The 13528-nt window shown below is 39.5% G+C and overlaps 1 protein-coding gene across 4 annotated transcripts in view; it reads right to left on the minus strand.

Moving 5' to 3' along the window:
• Nucleotides 1-1030: 1030 nt before the first annotated feature.
• Nucleotides 1031-13528, minus strand: part of BCL11B (BAF chromatin remodeling complex subunit BCL11B) — a 91293-nt gene continuing 78795 nt past the window's right edge. For all 4 annotated transcript variants that reach the window (XM_010711897.3, XM_010711900.3, XM_010711898.3 and 1 more), the window contains one exon: nt 1031-4824. In XM_010711897.3, coding sequence (XP_010710199.1) covers nt 2813-4824 — 2012 coding nt within the window. In that variant the 3' untranslated portion in view covers nt 1031-2812. The remainder of the gene's footprint in view (nt 4825-13528) is intronic.

Here is a 13528-nt window from a genome sequence, read left to right on the forward strand (position 1 = left end):
ATATATTATGGCAGCCTGTTTGTTTGTTTTTATTTTTATTTCCAAATTCACTAACAAAAAAGTACATTAAATCCCTTTAAAAGGACAAGCGTACAGTTAAAAAATTACAAGCTTCAGTAAAAATACAGCAAGTGCCTACATCATATGAATCAACCAATATCAATATCCATTCCAGAAGGGGAAGGAAATGGGGATGGGGGAAGAAAAAAAGAGAAAAATAGGTACAGGTCAGAAACGTGATTTTTTTTTCTGCAAAGCAATAACAATATTAAGCACTTTTTTCTACATACTTTTTCTACTTGGTGTAGCAATCACCTTTTAATCCCCGAATACAAGATTCTATACATTTTGGAAATAAAAATTCAACACCCAAGGCAGAAAAAAATTTACTAAAACTCAAGACTTTACAGTTACAGTGACAAGAACAAATTTATAGACCCACCATTTAAATTTTACTGCAACATTTTCAAGGAAAAAAGAAAAGGTTTTTTTTTTTTTTTCTTTTCTGGTTTTGTAAAATGCCCAGGCATTCTCCATTATTACAAATACTGGTCCACTTTTACAGTAATCAAGAAATTTTAATATATATAATATATACTAAAACCCCGTCACCAAAAGAAAACAATATACACATGGCCATTATGGCTATTTTTTTTAATAACCTATTAAGCAACTTTGAAAAAAAAAAGATTGCTCAAACACACATACACACAATTTTTTTTTTACCCTTGTATGTATTCAATACTGTAAACGTATTTTAAGACAGAGTGCACTAAATTTAACTTTAAAAAAAAATTAGCCGTTGTTCCTGAATTGTTTTTTCTCATTCAATGATAACAACTTGTAATTTGTGTCATTTGAGTTTTAATTCAGCAGTAAATCATTTCCATTCCATTTCCTAAGCAGCGTTGTCCTGAAAAAAAAAAAAAGCTGAGAATAATTCAGCTAATGGATGTCCGAAGTTGTGCTGGGTATACATCTTCATTTGATTGGGTCTTATGGCATTTTCATGTCCACTATCTTCAACCAGTAATTTTTTTATTTTTTTTTTTTAAGTAAATGTGGCTCTTTTTTTCTAAAGAATGTACTTTTCTTGTTTTACTTTTTTTAAAAGTCTTTTCACAAAAACATTTTGCATTTGTCTCAAGAGACTCAAATAGGAAGATCAGTTTTCAAGGCACTCACGTCAAATTGAATGGCAGTAGAAAAACTGTCCAATAAATTATTTTTATTTATTTTTCTTTATAGTGCCAGTATTGTGAATGCCATGCTTAGCAACACTGACACTTAATCTCAGCTGTTCCCTTACAGTTTAACCCACCTTTGGGCCAAATAGAAGAATATGACGTAATTTCTTGTTGAGAAGCCATTTTTGTCTTAACCACAAACAAAAGCTTTAAAGTGCGGGTCAACATAATTAAAATCTCTAACCATAATTGTCCACTGTTTGTTAATATTAGGCATAATGAGCTTTGAAAAAATTGGAAATTTGAAAGTAGAGCAGGTGCATTTTTCTGTTCTTTACTTTTTTTCTGTTGTAATGCTTTTCTCAAAATACAATTAACTTCTGTTCCTAATTAAGTCAATGGGAAAATTCTTACCAACTTCAGTAGGAGCAGAATCTTGCCAAGATAAGTAGATGGACTAGCATTTATTCTTTCCTTCCTTATAATAGCATAACACCATTGTACATCATATAAGATAGTTTTTATATTTCCATTCATAAACCAAAAGACTATGAGTCAAGTATTTTCATTGAGAAATTGCCGCTTGCCCATCCTCTAGTAATTCTTTTAACTACAGCAAATTTGGACTAAAGGAGGGGCACATACAGGCATCCTAGACTCAGCTTTCTGTTTATGAGGTTTTAAATGAAAAATTTGGCTCCTCTGGTGTTTGTGAAGAATATTACAATACTTGAGATGTACTTTTACTGTCTCTGGGAAGAGTGGCAGGAGGGGAAGAGGAAGGGAAAAACCCCCAAAAGTAACAACGTGGTACCATTTTGTTGCCATAGCTTTAATAGCAAGAAGAAACTATCCAGTAATAATGCACAATTAAGAATGTTAACTGTTTTTTGAATGTAGCTGCCTTTTGCACCTATGACTTTTTAGTTGACATGACTTTAATGTTGAAATCCATCTAGAAAAGGCCTCTATCATTAGCGACATTGTCAGTGCTACATATTCCATCCAATTCCAAAAGAAAGTGCTAATTTTAAAGATTGTTATCCGCTGTACAATTTTGTTTTCCCTAATCTTCAGGGTTATTTAAAAAGAGGAAAGGAAAAAGAAGGGGGAGGAGGGGTGAAAGAAAGAAAGATCTGTTAAAATGCTGGCTTCTTCACAAGAAATTACACATGCTTAGCTTAAATTTCAACAAAGCAGCGGCCCAAAAATTATAATTTAAAAAGATATGTTTCTCCCCTACAATGCAAGTAATCTCAGGCTACGACTGGGTAAAATTAAAAAGGGATACCCAACAAAATTTAAAAGAAATTTAAACAGAAAGAATAAAAAAAAGTACCTGCACATGCCAAAAAATTACAAAAACCCAATAAATACAGAAATTATTGCACAGTTAAAAGGCTCCACAATTTTTACTGCCTTAATCAACCCTCGGGTTTAATAGAACTTTGTAGACACAGGTTATATTTAAGTGCCAAAGTCTGGCACCTACCATAGTTATGCTAAGTAATGTTTACGGAGGCAAGTTAGGTCATCTTTTCTCAGTTGGCAATAGTTAAAACTGTACAAATAAAATGTTACCTAGACCCCTGAAATTTAACCTAGCGGGGGAGGGGTGGGGGGCCTTAGCTTCTTTCTGCCTGCTCAATTTTGACGTCATTTGTCAGCAAATGTTCTCCATGCCACTTTTTCATGTGTTTCTCCAGGGTGCTGTAAACACTGAAGGGCATCTGGCAAATGTCGCAGCGGTAGACCTCCTTCCCTATCTGGCCATGCGTTTTCATGTGACGCGTCAGCTTACTGCTCTGGGCACATGCATAGTTGCAGAGCTCGCATTTGTAAGGCCGCTCTCCAGTGTGGCTCCGACGGTGCACCGTCAAATTGCTGCAGTTCTTAAAGACCTTGCCACAGTACTCACATGTATCGCTCCTGCGCCCTTCCTTCGAGCTGGGTCGCCCAGGACCTGGGCCGCTGATGTGGGGGGTGCTGCCTCCGGAGGCCGTGCCGCTGCGCCCTGAGAGCCCCCCGTCCAGCATGTCCCCCGGCGGGGTGGAGAAACGCAGGCTCCCATTCTCGGACGAGTGCTCAGAAGAGGTGGCGAAGGGAGATTGTCGGGAGTCTGTGAATCCTAGAAACGGATCCTTCATGAAGTGCCTCGATGCTGCGTACCCTACCAGCCACTGGGAGTAAACGTTTTCAGAAGGTATTATTGTTGCTGGTGGCAAGTCCAAATCTTTCTCAACTTTTATTCGTTTAGATGAGTTGTTTAAGCTGGGGCTTGTGATAGGTGTTGGCTTCCGAGGGAACAAGTTTGGGAAGGGCTCACCTGGGCCAAAGTTTCTTCCGTTGACCGTCCCCTCCTCAGTGCGGTCCAGCTCTCCTACCACCGAGTCTTCATCACCTGTGTCTCTTGGACAGAGGTCTCGTGGACACAGGTCTCGTTGGTCAGAAGACCTTTTCATGAAGCTACTCCTCTTCTGTTTCTCAGCTAGCATGTCGTTGTATTGCTGGATGGCACCGAGACTTACATTCTCTATCACTTTTCCCAGGACAAGGGATTTCTCATCTGGCAGTGATTTGGAACCATTTTCTCGGTTACGACTCAGCTCTGAGTCCATACTGAAGCTTGACTCTGGCCTGCTCTCGTTTTCCAGCTCCTCTTCCTCCTCCTCCTCCTCTTCCTCTTCTTCATTGTCATGGCCGAGGGAGGGATCACTCTCATTCCTGAAGTCTGTCTCACTGGATTTCAGTCCCTCTCCAGTGAGCTCACTCGTGCCTGGCTCAGGAGAACTCGTGGTGGACAGTCCATCATCTGACCTGCCTGTCATGGAGCCAGCTTTATGCATATGCGTTTTCATGTGACGCTTTAGCTTGCTGGCTTGGGAGCAAGCATGGTCACATAGCTGACATTTGTAGGGCTTTTCTCCTGTGTGACTACGCCGGTGGACAATAAGGTTGCTCTGGAACTTGAAGGTTTTCCCACAGAATTCACAGGACTTACTCTTGGCCTGAGGCTGGGGAGGCGTAGTGCTGCTTGGAGGCATGGGGGGCAGTGGTGGGGTGCTCAAAAAAGGTGATTTAGGACTCGGCTGGAAAGGATTCAACAGGCGATGCATAGGGTTGGTGCGACTGGGCGAGACTGGTGGAGGGGTGGAACTGTTTCCTGCCAGCTCTCGAAGCCTTCTGGAGAAATCCATCGCTGGGGACTCAATTGCCATGGGGTTTAAACGCATAACTCTGTCAAAGGCACTGGGATGCTGGGCAACTAACCCCATTTCTTCGGCACTAAGGCGATGTGGATCCAGATGATGACGAGGTGGTGGGCTGAATAGCGGAGGCGTGTTTGGGAGCCGACCCTCACCAAAGCCAGGATGTTCACGCAAGATGGGTCCTGTCATCCGCAGAAGATTAAAAGGGTTGTTGTCTCCAAGGAAATTCATCAGCGGGGACTGTGCAACAGTCTCTGGTCCCAGAGGAGGAGGGATGGTGATGCGTGGAGTAAGGGAACTGTTGGAAGGGCTTGTTTCCAGGTAGATGCGGAATCCATGTGTGTTCTGGGCATGCTGAAGCAAGAACCAAGCGCTATTAAAAGGCTGCTTGCATGTTGTGCAAATATAGCTTGAAGGCTCATCTTTACCTATAAAAGAAAAACAGAAAGAACACTCAAAAAATAATACAGTGGAGAACATTCAAATACAGTTGGCATGTGCTTTATTTTGCTAACACATTTCCTCCTTGGCATTTCTGAAAGAAGGACTTAATTGCAATGTATTGACTGATATAAATTGTTGAACAGCACATTTACTCACCACACTTATTCAGTTAACATGTATGACAAATATCACACATACGCATTGGTGCCATATACGTTTATACCCTCCAACTTGCAAATAAAACCTTTTATGACGCATGAGGATCCAAATCCTTTCATGTGTTTATTCCACAAAAAAGGAATTTGTTTCAAGGGATTTATGGCTATGTATGAAAATCAAAGAAAATGCAGTATGGTAGGTTTTATAGGGCACCTGCAGGAGCTTCAGTATCATTTCCACTCTTTCATTTTGTATTTTATATACTTGGGGCAGCAGTCCACTGAGATCCTGCTGAAATTAATATATACATGCTTCCATCATGCCAGAGCTTCCATTTTTAAAATAGTGTGTAGGTATTAGCTGCTCAAGCCCTATTTGAGTCAACAGGAGCTTGGAAAACGTATCCTTGCATAAACCATTTTGACATTCTCTTTGCCAAAACACCAAGAAGCCACTCAAATGAAACATCCAGTAATCAAAGCTGACAGCAGAGCTGCAATTAACAGTAACAAATGTCGGGCCATGCTTGAACTGGGTCCCAAGAATTTCTGAGCCTAAGCCTGCTCTCCAATGTAGAAATGTTCACTGGGGCCAAAAACGTTGTTCTGTTTGCCTTTCTAGGCTCTTTGAACGACTGCATAAAGGTAGAAAGCATTCCTTTAACCTTGATTCAGCTTTACATAAAGGACAGGTGTGGACAAGTCTGTGCTACAGTCATAATTTTGCTAGCTAGAAAATTCCAGTCCTGGGCACAATATAAATTATATGCTATCTTTAAAATGCACTTTCTCTCCCCCGATCCTTTTTCAATGCCTCTTCAAAATTCCAATAACTTGTCTACTTGAAAATCGTGATCTGGTGTTTGTTGTTTTTAAAAGAAGGGTGAGGCTTCCTAAAAAACAACTCTCCACTTTGAAAAATCTACAATTAATTTCTTGTTAGATGGCTTATTTTTTTGTTTGCTTGTTTATGAATTTTACCCCTCCTGCACCCAAAGGCACTGAACTTCCTGCAAGTTCTGAATCCAAACCCAGCTGCCCTCAGAAATGCCCCAAGCACCCTAGCCTCCCTGCTGCAGCATGAGTCTGAAGCTGGCAGTCCACTGGGGTCTCACAATCAAAGTCTGAGCTTTAAAATAGAAGAGTTTATAAGGTGAGCAGAAGCGTATCATCAAAACTATCTTTGTAAAGAGAAATGACTCATAGCAGCCAAGAAAAAAATTACATCTGGGGCACACAAGGAAAGGAAGGATTGCTGCTGGCTGAATTCCCCTCTTCTGGCTGTTGCGGGAACGGCTGCTGCTAACAAAATCTACAAAACCCTAGACAAGGAGGCTAGAGGATTATCTGCCTACCTATCAGCCTGTCAGTCTATCTAATCTTATCACCCAATGAACATCCATAAAGGCGTAAAGGAACGAGCATCTAACAGACTGGGACTTCCATACAAAGGTATGTGATAAGTGTAGTGCAGTTCCTCCTGATTCTATTGATTTTGCAAGGCTGTTGCTGTGGATAGCACTTTCAGACCCCAATTTCAGAGAATCCAGCTGTCCACAGCCAAGAAAAACTCTACCCAGCACAGCGAGTGTTTCTGACTGACACAGCCCCACACCCCAGCCCTTCACACTGTGCTGCACAGGATGCACTCAGATGCTCTGATTAATCTCTAGCAACTACTGTTGGAGAAGAAACAAGTTTGGGAGCAATACTGTGCTTGGGGGAAAAAAAAAAGTGTCTGTAACTGCTATTGACATTAATGAAAGCCACGTACAAACACTGAAAGGAACTGATACATTATCCCTTAAAATCTACTCAGCACTCAGGCAGTTAGGGAGTTTTATGTCAGCTCTGCAGCCAAAGCAACAGTAAATGCTCCCATTATTACTTCAAATATTTAAATTTCTGTTTCTTACAGAAATATGATGAAAATGTCTAGACGTTTAACTTTTCTTGCACGGCTACATGTGTAGTATAAAAAGTGACAGAAATCATTGAAGCAGACTAAAGTATATAACATACTCTGTCAAAAGCTTTTTTTAACAATATGTTTTACCTCAGCTCACCCTAGAATAGATTTTAATAAAACCCCTTCTGAAGTGTGATCTAATAGCAAATGAAGTGCAGCATCTTACAAGGTCATATATCTTCAAATTAAAGAGTGCTCTGCACCCTTCACCTTCATTTTATCCACTCTAATTAATCGATTTATTACCCACAGCTGTTCGATTCTTTCATTTTTAAAGTCACAGCATGCATTCTCTTTCGTTGGTTTCTTTTTCTTCCTTTAAAAAAATAAAGTGTGTGTGTGTGTGTGTGTGTGTGCGCATGCATTCTCCCTGCTTAGCTCAAGAGCTGACAGGGGGAAGAAAGCAGCTGTGCATTAGATGACAGCAACAGGAACACGTTTACTTCAGCAAAGGCACATACGTAAAAGAGAAGAATTCCTGAGCAGGCTGAGGATCAAGGCCAATCTAAAACTGAAATGGCTGATTAAAAAAATTACCCTCAAAATGGCAGCCAGCTGGATGCTTGCTACTACGCATTACATGGAACTGAGATGTTTCATTTTGTTCTCCAAAACTTCACCTCCATGAAATCCAAGTGAGGAAAGAAAACTCTCTCCTTTTCACTTTTCTTTCATACAGAGCAAATTAGTGCTATTAGTGTTGTAAGATTTACAAGCTAGAAGCTATAAAACAGTCTTCCCTTCCCTTCTTGTTTTGTTTAGATTTCATGTTCCTAAACACTTATCTTGAGGAGACCACTACTCAATGGCAAAATTGACTGCAGGCAATCTGTCTACCAACCTCTAACTGCTCCATAAGTGTTTGCATGTCTGTGTGTATATGGATATACATATACAAGCACATGTATACGTATATATACATATAAATTTTTGCAAACCTCGAAGATTCTCCCCAGACTCTCTTTTAAAAAAAATAATAAAAATAAAATAAAATGTTCATTTCCATACTATCACTTCATGGTTATCTTGCCTAGAAGTTGCCCTGAGCAGTGTAGATGCTCACTTTTAAGAACAGAACAATGTCAAAAAGTCTTTGAAGATCCACTCTGAACATTTTTATATTCAAAAATTCACTAAATATTTTAAACATGCCCAGAAACAGCCACGTATTGCTCAAGAACGATCCTTATATTTAATAATGCAGTGCACCTAACTATAAAACTCTTTGTTATAAGGCTACTTTTGATATATGGCTATCTTAATCCCTAGCCACCTGCACTGAAGTCTGTCTAAATACCGGCGTTATGACAACTAGCTATATAGGCTTTGCCATGTGCAGTCTTTATCACTTTAGCATGTGCTTGACTTTAAGCATGTGAGTAATCAACATCAGGGAAACTTAAGCATAGTCTGAAGTGCTCTGTTGGATGGTGATGAAATTATTCATGTGCTTAGAGTAAAACACAAGCCAAGACTTCATTAATACTCTTCAATGAATTGCACATGGGTTCTGTAAAAAGGCCTGATTTTAAGGACCAAGGGATCAAATATAATTTTTTACCTTCATGCTGGTTGGCTTCAAGGCTGCTCTAAATACAAACAAATACTACCACTGCGGGTTGAGACACTTCACAGTCTGTAGGGCTGAATCCTACTGAGATGCCAGCATATGGGTTCAGAAATCTTGATTTTAGTGCTAGAAAGGACTACAAAATTAAAGAATGAGAAGACTGGATAAATCTTAAGGGTTACTCTGGTCAGATTCCTGACCCAAGAGCAGTCCATATCTTTGCATCTGTTTCTATGCATGGTAGATGCTCAATTACCCCACTTCAAAGGCCACCCTCATGGAGAGCCTGCAGCCTTTTTTATCCCTCCTCTTCTTTAAAATCATGAAGGCTGCTCAAATGCCTAACCTAAATTTTTCTTCCTTCACTTTAAGATCATAATATTGTGTCCTACACTATGTGGATATCAAAAAACACAGGAAATGATTTAGTTTGCACCTCACAGGCCATTTAGGCATCATCCAGCCAGCTGATCTGCAGTTAAACAAGATCAGATCTCTTAGCATGTGCTTCTCCCAGCTTGATTTGGAAATGCCAGCTGAGAAAAATCTATTGGGTATCTGGCTAGCCTGTAGCAGTGGTTGACTATCCTCAGTGTTAAAATATGATCCTCTTTTCAATTGAAATTTCTGGGTTCAACTGGCAGATATTCGGTCTTATCTTGTAGATTAAAAATCTCTCTAGCATCTACCTAAATAGATAATTATAAACAATGAACTTATTGAACACTCATCTTTTCTGAGTATTATCTCAAAAGATGGTTTTTCCACAAATATTAGAATGTGTTTCCTCTATTACTGCATGATAGCTTATGCTCCATTCAAAATGTCAAAGTAATAATGAGCTTTTTTTTTTTCTTTTACATGAACAGCGCAAAACAAAGTTAAATTTGCATTCTTCCTGACAAATTCTGCCCTGACAGAGGGCACTGAGAGCACACAGGTGTGTTTGCTCAACCTATAAGAGCAGTCTGAGTCTGTGGACATTGACTGCACTGTACCAGGTAGCCTGAAATCCCTGGCTTACCTGTCCTCTACTTTCTAACTTGTATCACTCAGTGAGACACGGATCTTCCTTGCCCAGTTGGTACATGACTTCCTCAGCTGAATGCTGAGTGCCTTTGCCCTGGAGATAAATTTCCCTCGAACTATCCTCAGTTATTCTGGATACCATCAAACAGTAATCAGTGTAAGATAACAACTGTTGAGAATTCATTATTTTCTGCTGGGCTACAGTGACATCCAGTGCTTTACAAACTCTCCCCTCAGCATTTCTAAATAATTGCATTAGCTGTAACAGAGAATGAACTCCCCTCTGTTTTTAATCACCCATAATCACCCATCTATAGTCCCTGCTAGGACTGCAGTGAGTACCAAGTCAGGTCTGCATAACTACTGCCATTCTTTACCTCTAGCAACACTTTCTAGATAATGTTTCTGGTTCCCTTTACGAAGTTACTACAGTAGCAATAAAAATGGTAAGGAATTTTAATGCTGCTTTACAGCACCTTTAGAAGTTCGGGAAAAGTAGAAACTTGGAACCTTTAAAGAAAGGACATTTTTTATTGGAGCACTCAGGAACAGACGTGTATCTGGTTCCCACAGTCTTTCTACCAATGTTACTTTCTTCTCCACCACTCGATTTTTAATGAGCATTTAAATAATTACTTCTTGTTATTATGACAGTTATTCTAATAATACCAATAAAGGCAGCATAGATGCTCCATAAAAAAACACACCTCTAATTGAATTATTATTAAATTAAAATGTCGTAATTGGGAATACTAGTTTAACAAGTCTCCTTATAAGATCGACTGACGTTAAAGAGAAGTGCATTAAATACTGGAAAGATTTAGTGTTTCACTGTGAAGAAAATTTATGGTTCTGTGTGGTTTGACAGGTCACCTAGAGAAGGGCCAAATATTTTCCAAGTGTCAGTTGTGTGGACTATACTGATTTAACTGATGCATCATTGGGTATGCAAAGACACTATAATTGAGTGCAAATATAGATGAACGCTCCTGATTTTGAGAGTTTTGCCCTCCCTGCACTCTCTGGAGTGTTAGGACGTGCTGCTACCTCCATTTCACAGAGCAACTGGCAGTCTTCCCAAGAGACCAAGGTGTTAAACAGAGCCCATGTCTGAATGGGGATCACAGCTCTCAGTTCTATGACAGTCATTAGTTTTAAACATCAAATACAAAGGAACCATTTCATTTTATACTTCATTTTAATTTTGTTTTGATGGCAGCACAAGCTGAAGATGTAAAACAAGCACAACTCCTCTATTCATCCCCAGAGCTAACACAGTGCATACATCTCTACACTGCCTTTTCTAAAAAAAGGGCTTGAGAACGTCTTGCAGCACTTCCTGGTGAGGGTGACAGGGACTACCACCAACAATTCATTAAAGTAAGCATCAACTGGTGGCAGAAGTTGGTAACAATTCATAAAGTAAATATCAACTGGTGGCAGAAGTTGGTGTTTTGTAACTTAGCAAGACGCCTGCAGTCTCACAACCTAAGCACCTCCAATTCTCCACTCAAATAAGCAGCCACACTCTCTTGTACACTCTCTTGTAAAGCTCAGCCAACCTGAAGTGCGTCTCAGTCAAGGAGAGGATAGAAAGGTTTTAGGTGCAAGAGCCCGAGCTGAGGGGCCATAGATCCTGTCATCATCTGGAAATGGGGAATCTCAAGACACGGTTGGTGAAAGGCAAGAATGTGACAGGGAAAAAAAGTGAAATGTTATTAAGAGGTGGATGGAAAAGTAAGTGCCTGAAAGAGGAGAAGTAATGAGAAGTTCTGTTCTTCTCAGTAACAGAATCCTGTCTTACCCCATACTTGGCCCTGTTTTCTTGCTTTGACTTTAATAGCCTATCTCTTCCAGTGCCATCTTCAAGGAGAAAAAAAAAAAGCATGACTTCTTGCAGTGTTCTTCTCCCACACACTGCCTATGTGCTTTGCAGCTTTCCCCATCCTGTTTCTTCCTTGACTACTGGGACTGCAAGTTCTCTACAGAGATTATGCAAAAGCTTTATGCCAAGAGCACCTACAAATCTCGCAAGACCCTCTTATTCCCTGCTCTAATTTTAATTAGCACTGTGAATATTCTTGAGAGCATTTTCCACCTGTTGAAAAAGATCTACAGTGTCACTGGTTGACACCCATATGGATATATACTAATATTGCATTAATATTAGTAATATGTTTATGTAACTATTTCTGTGCTAAGGCCAACTGCCAAGTTCTTTGCTGGATTAAATACTGCCCTGGTTTGGAGAGCCTTTTTTTTGCCGAAACCATTTGTGTTTTTTAGCGTTGAGGGCAGTGCTGACCATATTTAGGCAGAACAGAAAATTTTCTATTTATCATTCTTGTAATAACAAATATCTTTTTGTCAAATACACTATTTTATCATGAGCGGAAAACCCAAAAGATTAATTGCCAATTGCATTGTTGAGAAGTTACATTGCCATGCTGTTTATCTACAGCCAATCCTCTCACAATTTCAAGAACAAAGAGCGTGAATCCTTGAAAGATTGAGATATCAACCTGATGCCTGAATACTATACTCTTAGCCAAACTCTGATTTGAATTATCCTGCTGTGAATTCAAAGTAGCTCTGATGACCACCACTGCAGACATCTAAGTTTCTCCTCATAAGTTATACTAGATTATCACAAACAGGCATCTTATCTAGGCTTCTATGAATATACTAACTTGTGATTTCGTTTTCATTTAACTTTCCCCAGAAGCATCTTACATGTCCTCTCCAGCATCTATACTTACAAAAAGGGAGGATGCTGCAGGCTACAGCCATGCATGACTCAAACAGATGCGTCCTGCTTCTTAATGGACACAGGCGACCTTTGGCTGAAGATGTAGCTTGTGTTCAATAGCCCGTTTTGTATGAGACTTAATCATACCCCAGAACCATACTGCCAGAGTCACATAAGTGAGCCAAATGCACAGCTCAGTTTAATGTCTAGTGCATTGCAAAATGGCAATATTATATTTTTAGGTACAAAATGTCAATAGTCATTTTGGGCGACTTCCTTCTGGATGTCCAATTTCTCGTTCCTTAAAAGGGCTCGTGGCTTACTGAAAGTTCAGCCTACAGACATATAAGAAGTGCTTTTATTTAGTGCAGAAAAAGAAAGAGAACTGTATAGCAAAAAAACTGGAACTCTCAACACAGGGATTTTGGCCCAGAAGGGCTATTAAAATGGAAGATAAACATTTTTGTCATCTCAGAACAACTTCTTCTAATTGGTGTTAAATTCCAAACTACAAGGGCAATTTATAAAACGGAGAAAGAGAGAAGTGTGAAAAGTAAGGAGCAAACAGGAAAATCAATATCAAAAGATCAATAGTGAATGAGTTAACTTTTAAATAGCCCTTTGTGATACAGCTGTTTCAATTGACTCTACCTTTAGCATCTAAACAGCTTTGTGTCTTTCAGTTAGTTTCTTTGAACCTCAGACATTAGCTAGTTGATTGTGAGGATGCTTTACAAACCTATCGCATAAAATAGTGAAAACGATCAGTGAAAATGGGGAACATAATACAGAGGGGGAAATGTACCCACTGTACAGATGAAAAGACCCTGGGAATATTCCTGGCTTGTGGGTTTATATATAGGATCCCATTTACAGCATTCATGAAAAACCCTTGTACTGCTCAAGGACACTTTTAGGCCTTTTCTTTGCATAAGGTATTCAAATGTATTTGAAATAATGTCAGTCTTTTCTACAACATATGAAATATGCCAGCAGCTTGCCTTTAAATCGGTTTCCTGTAAGTAGTTTTGTTTGAAAACTGGCAAGTGCGGGGATTTCTTTTTTTTTTTTCCGCAGACTTTTCTAAGGTGCCATTTTCTCATCTTACAAGCAGGAATTCCGAGTAATCTGAATAAGGGCTTAAAGGAGGATACATAAAGGAAATTGTCCATGTCATATAATGGAAAAATAAAGAGTAAATTAGGAAACAATA

The sequence above is a fragment of the Meleagris gallopavo genome, chromosome 5, assembly GCF_000146605.3.
Source record: "Meleagris gallopavo isolate NT-WF06-2002-E0010 breed Aviagen turkey brand Nicholas breeding stock chromosome 5, Turkey_5.1, whole genome shotgun sequence".
Classification (NCBI taxonomy): Eukaryota; Metazoa; Chordata; class Aves; order Galliformes; family Phasianidae; genus Meleagris; species Meleagris gallopavo.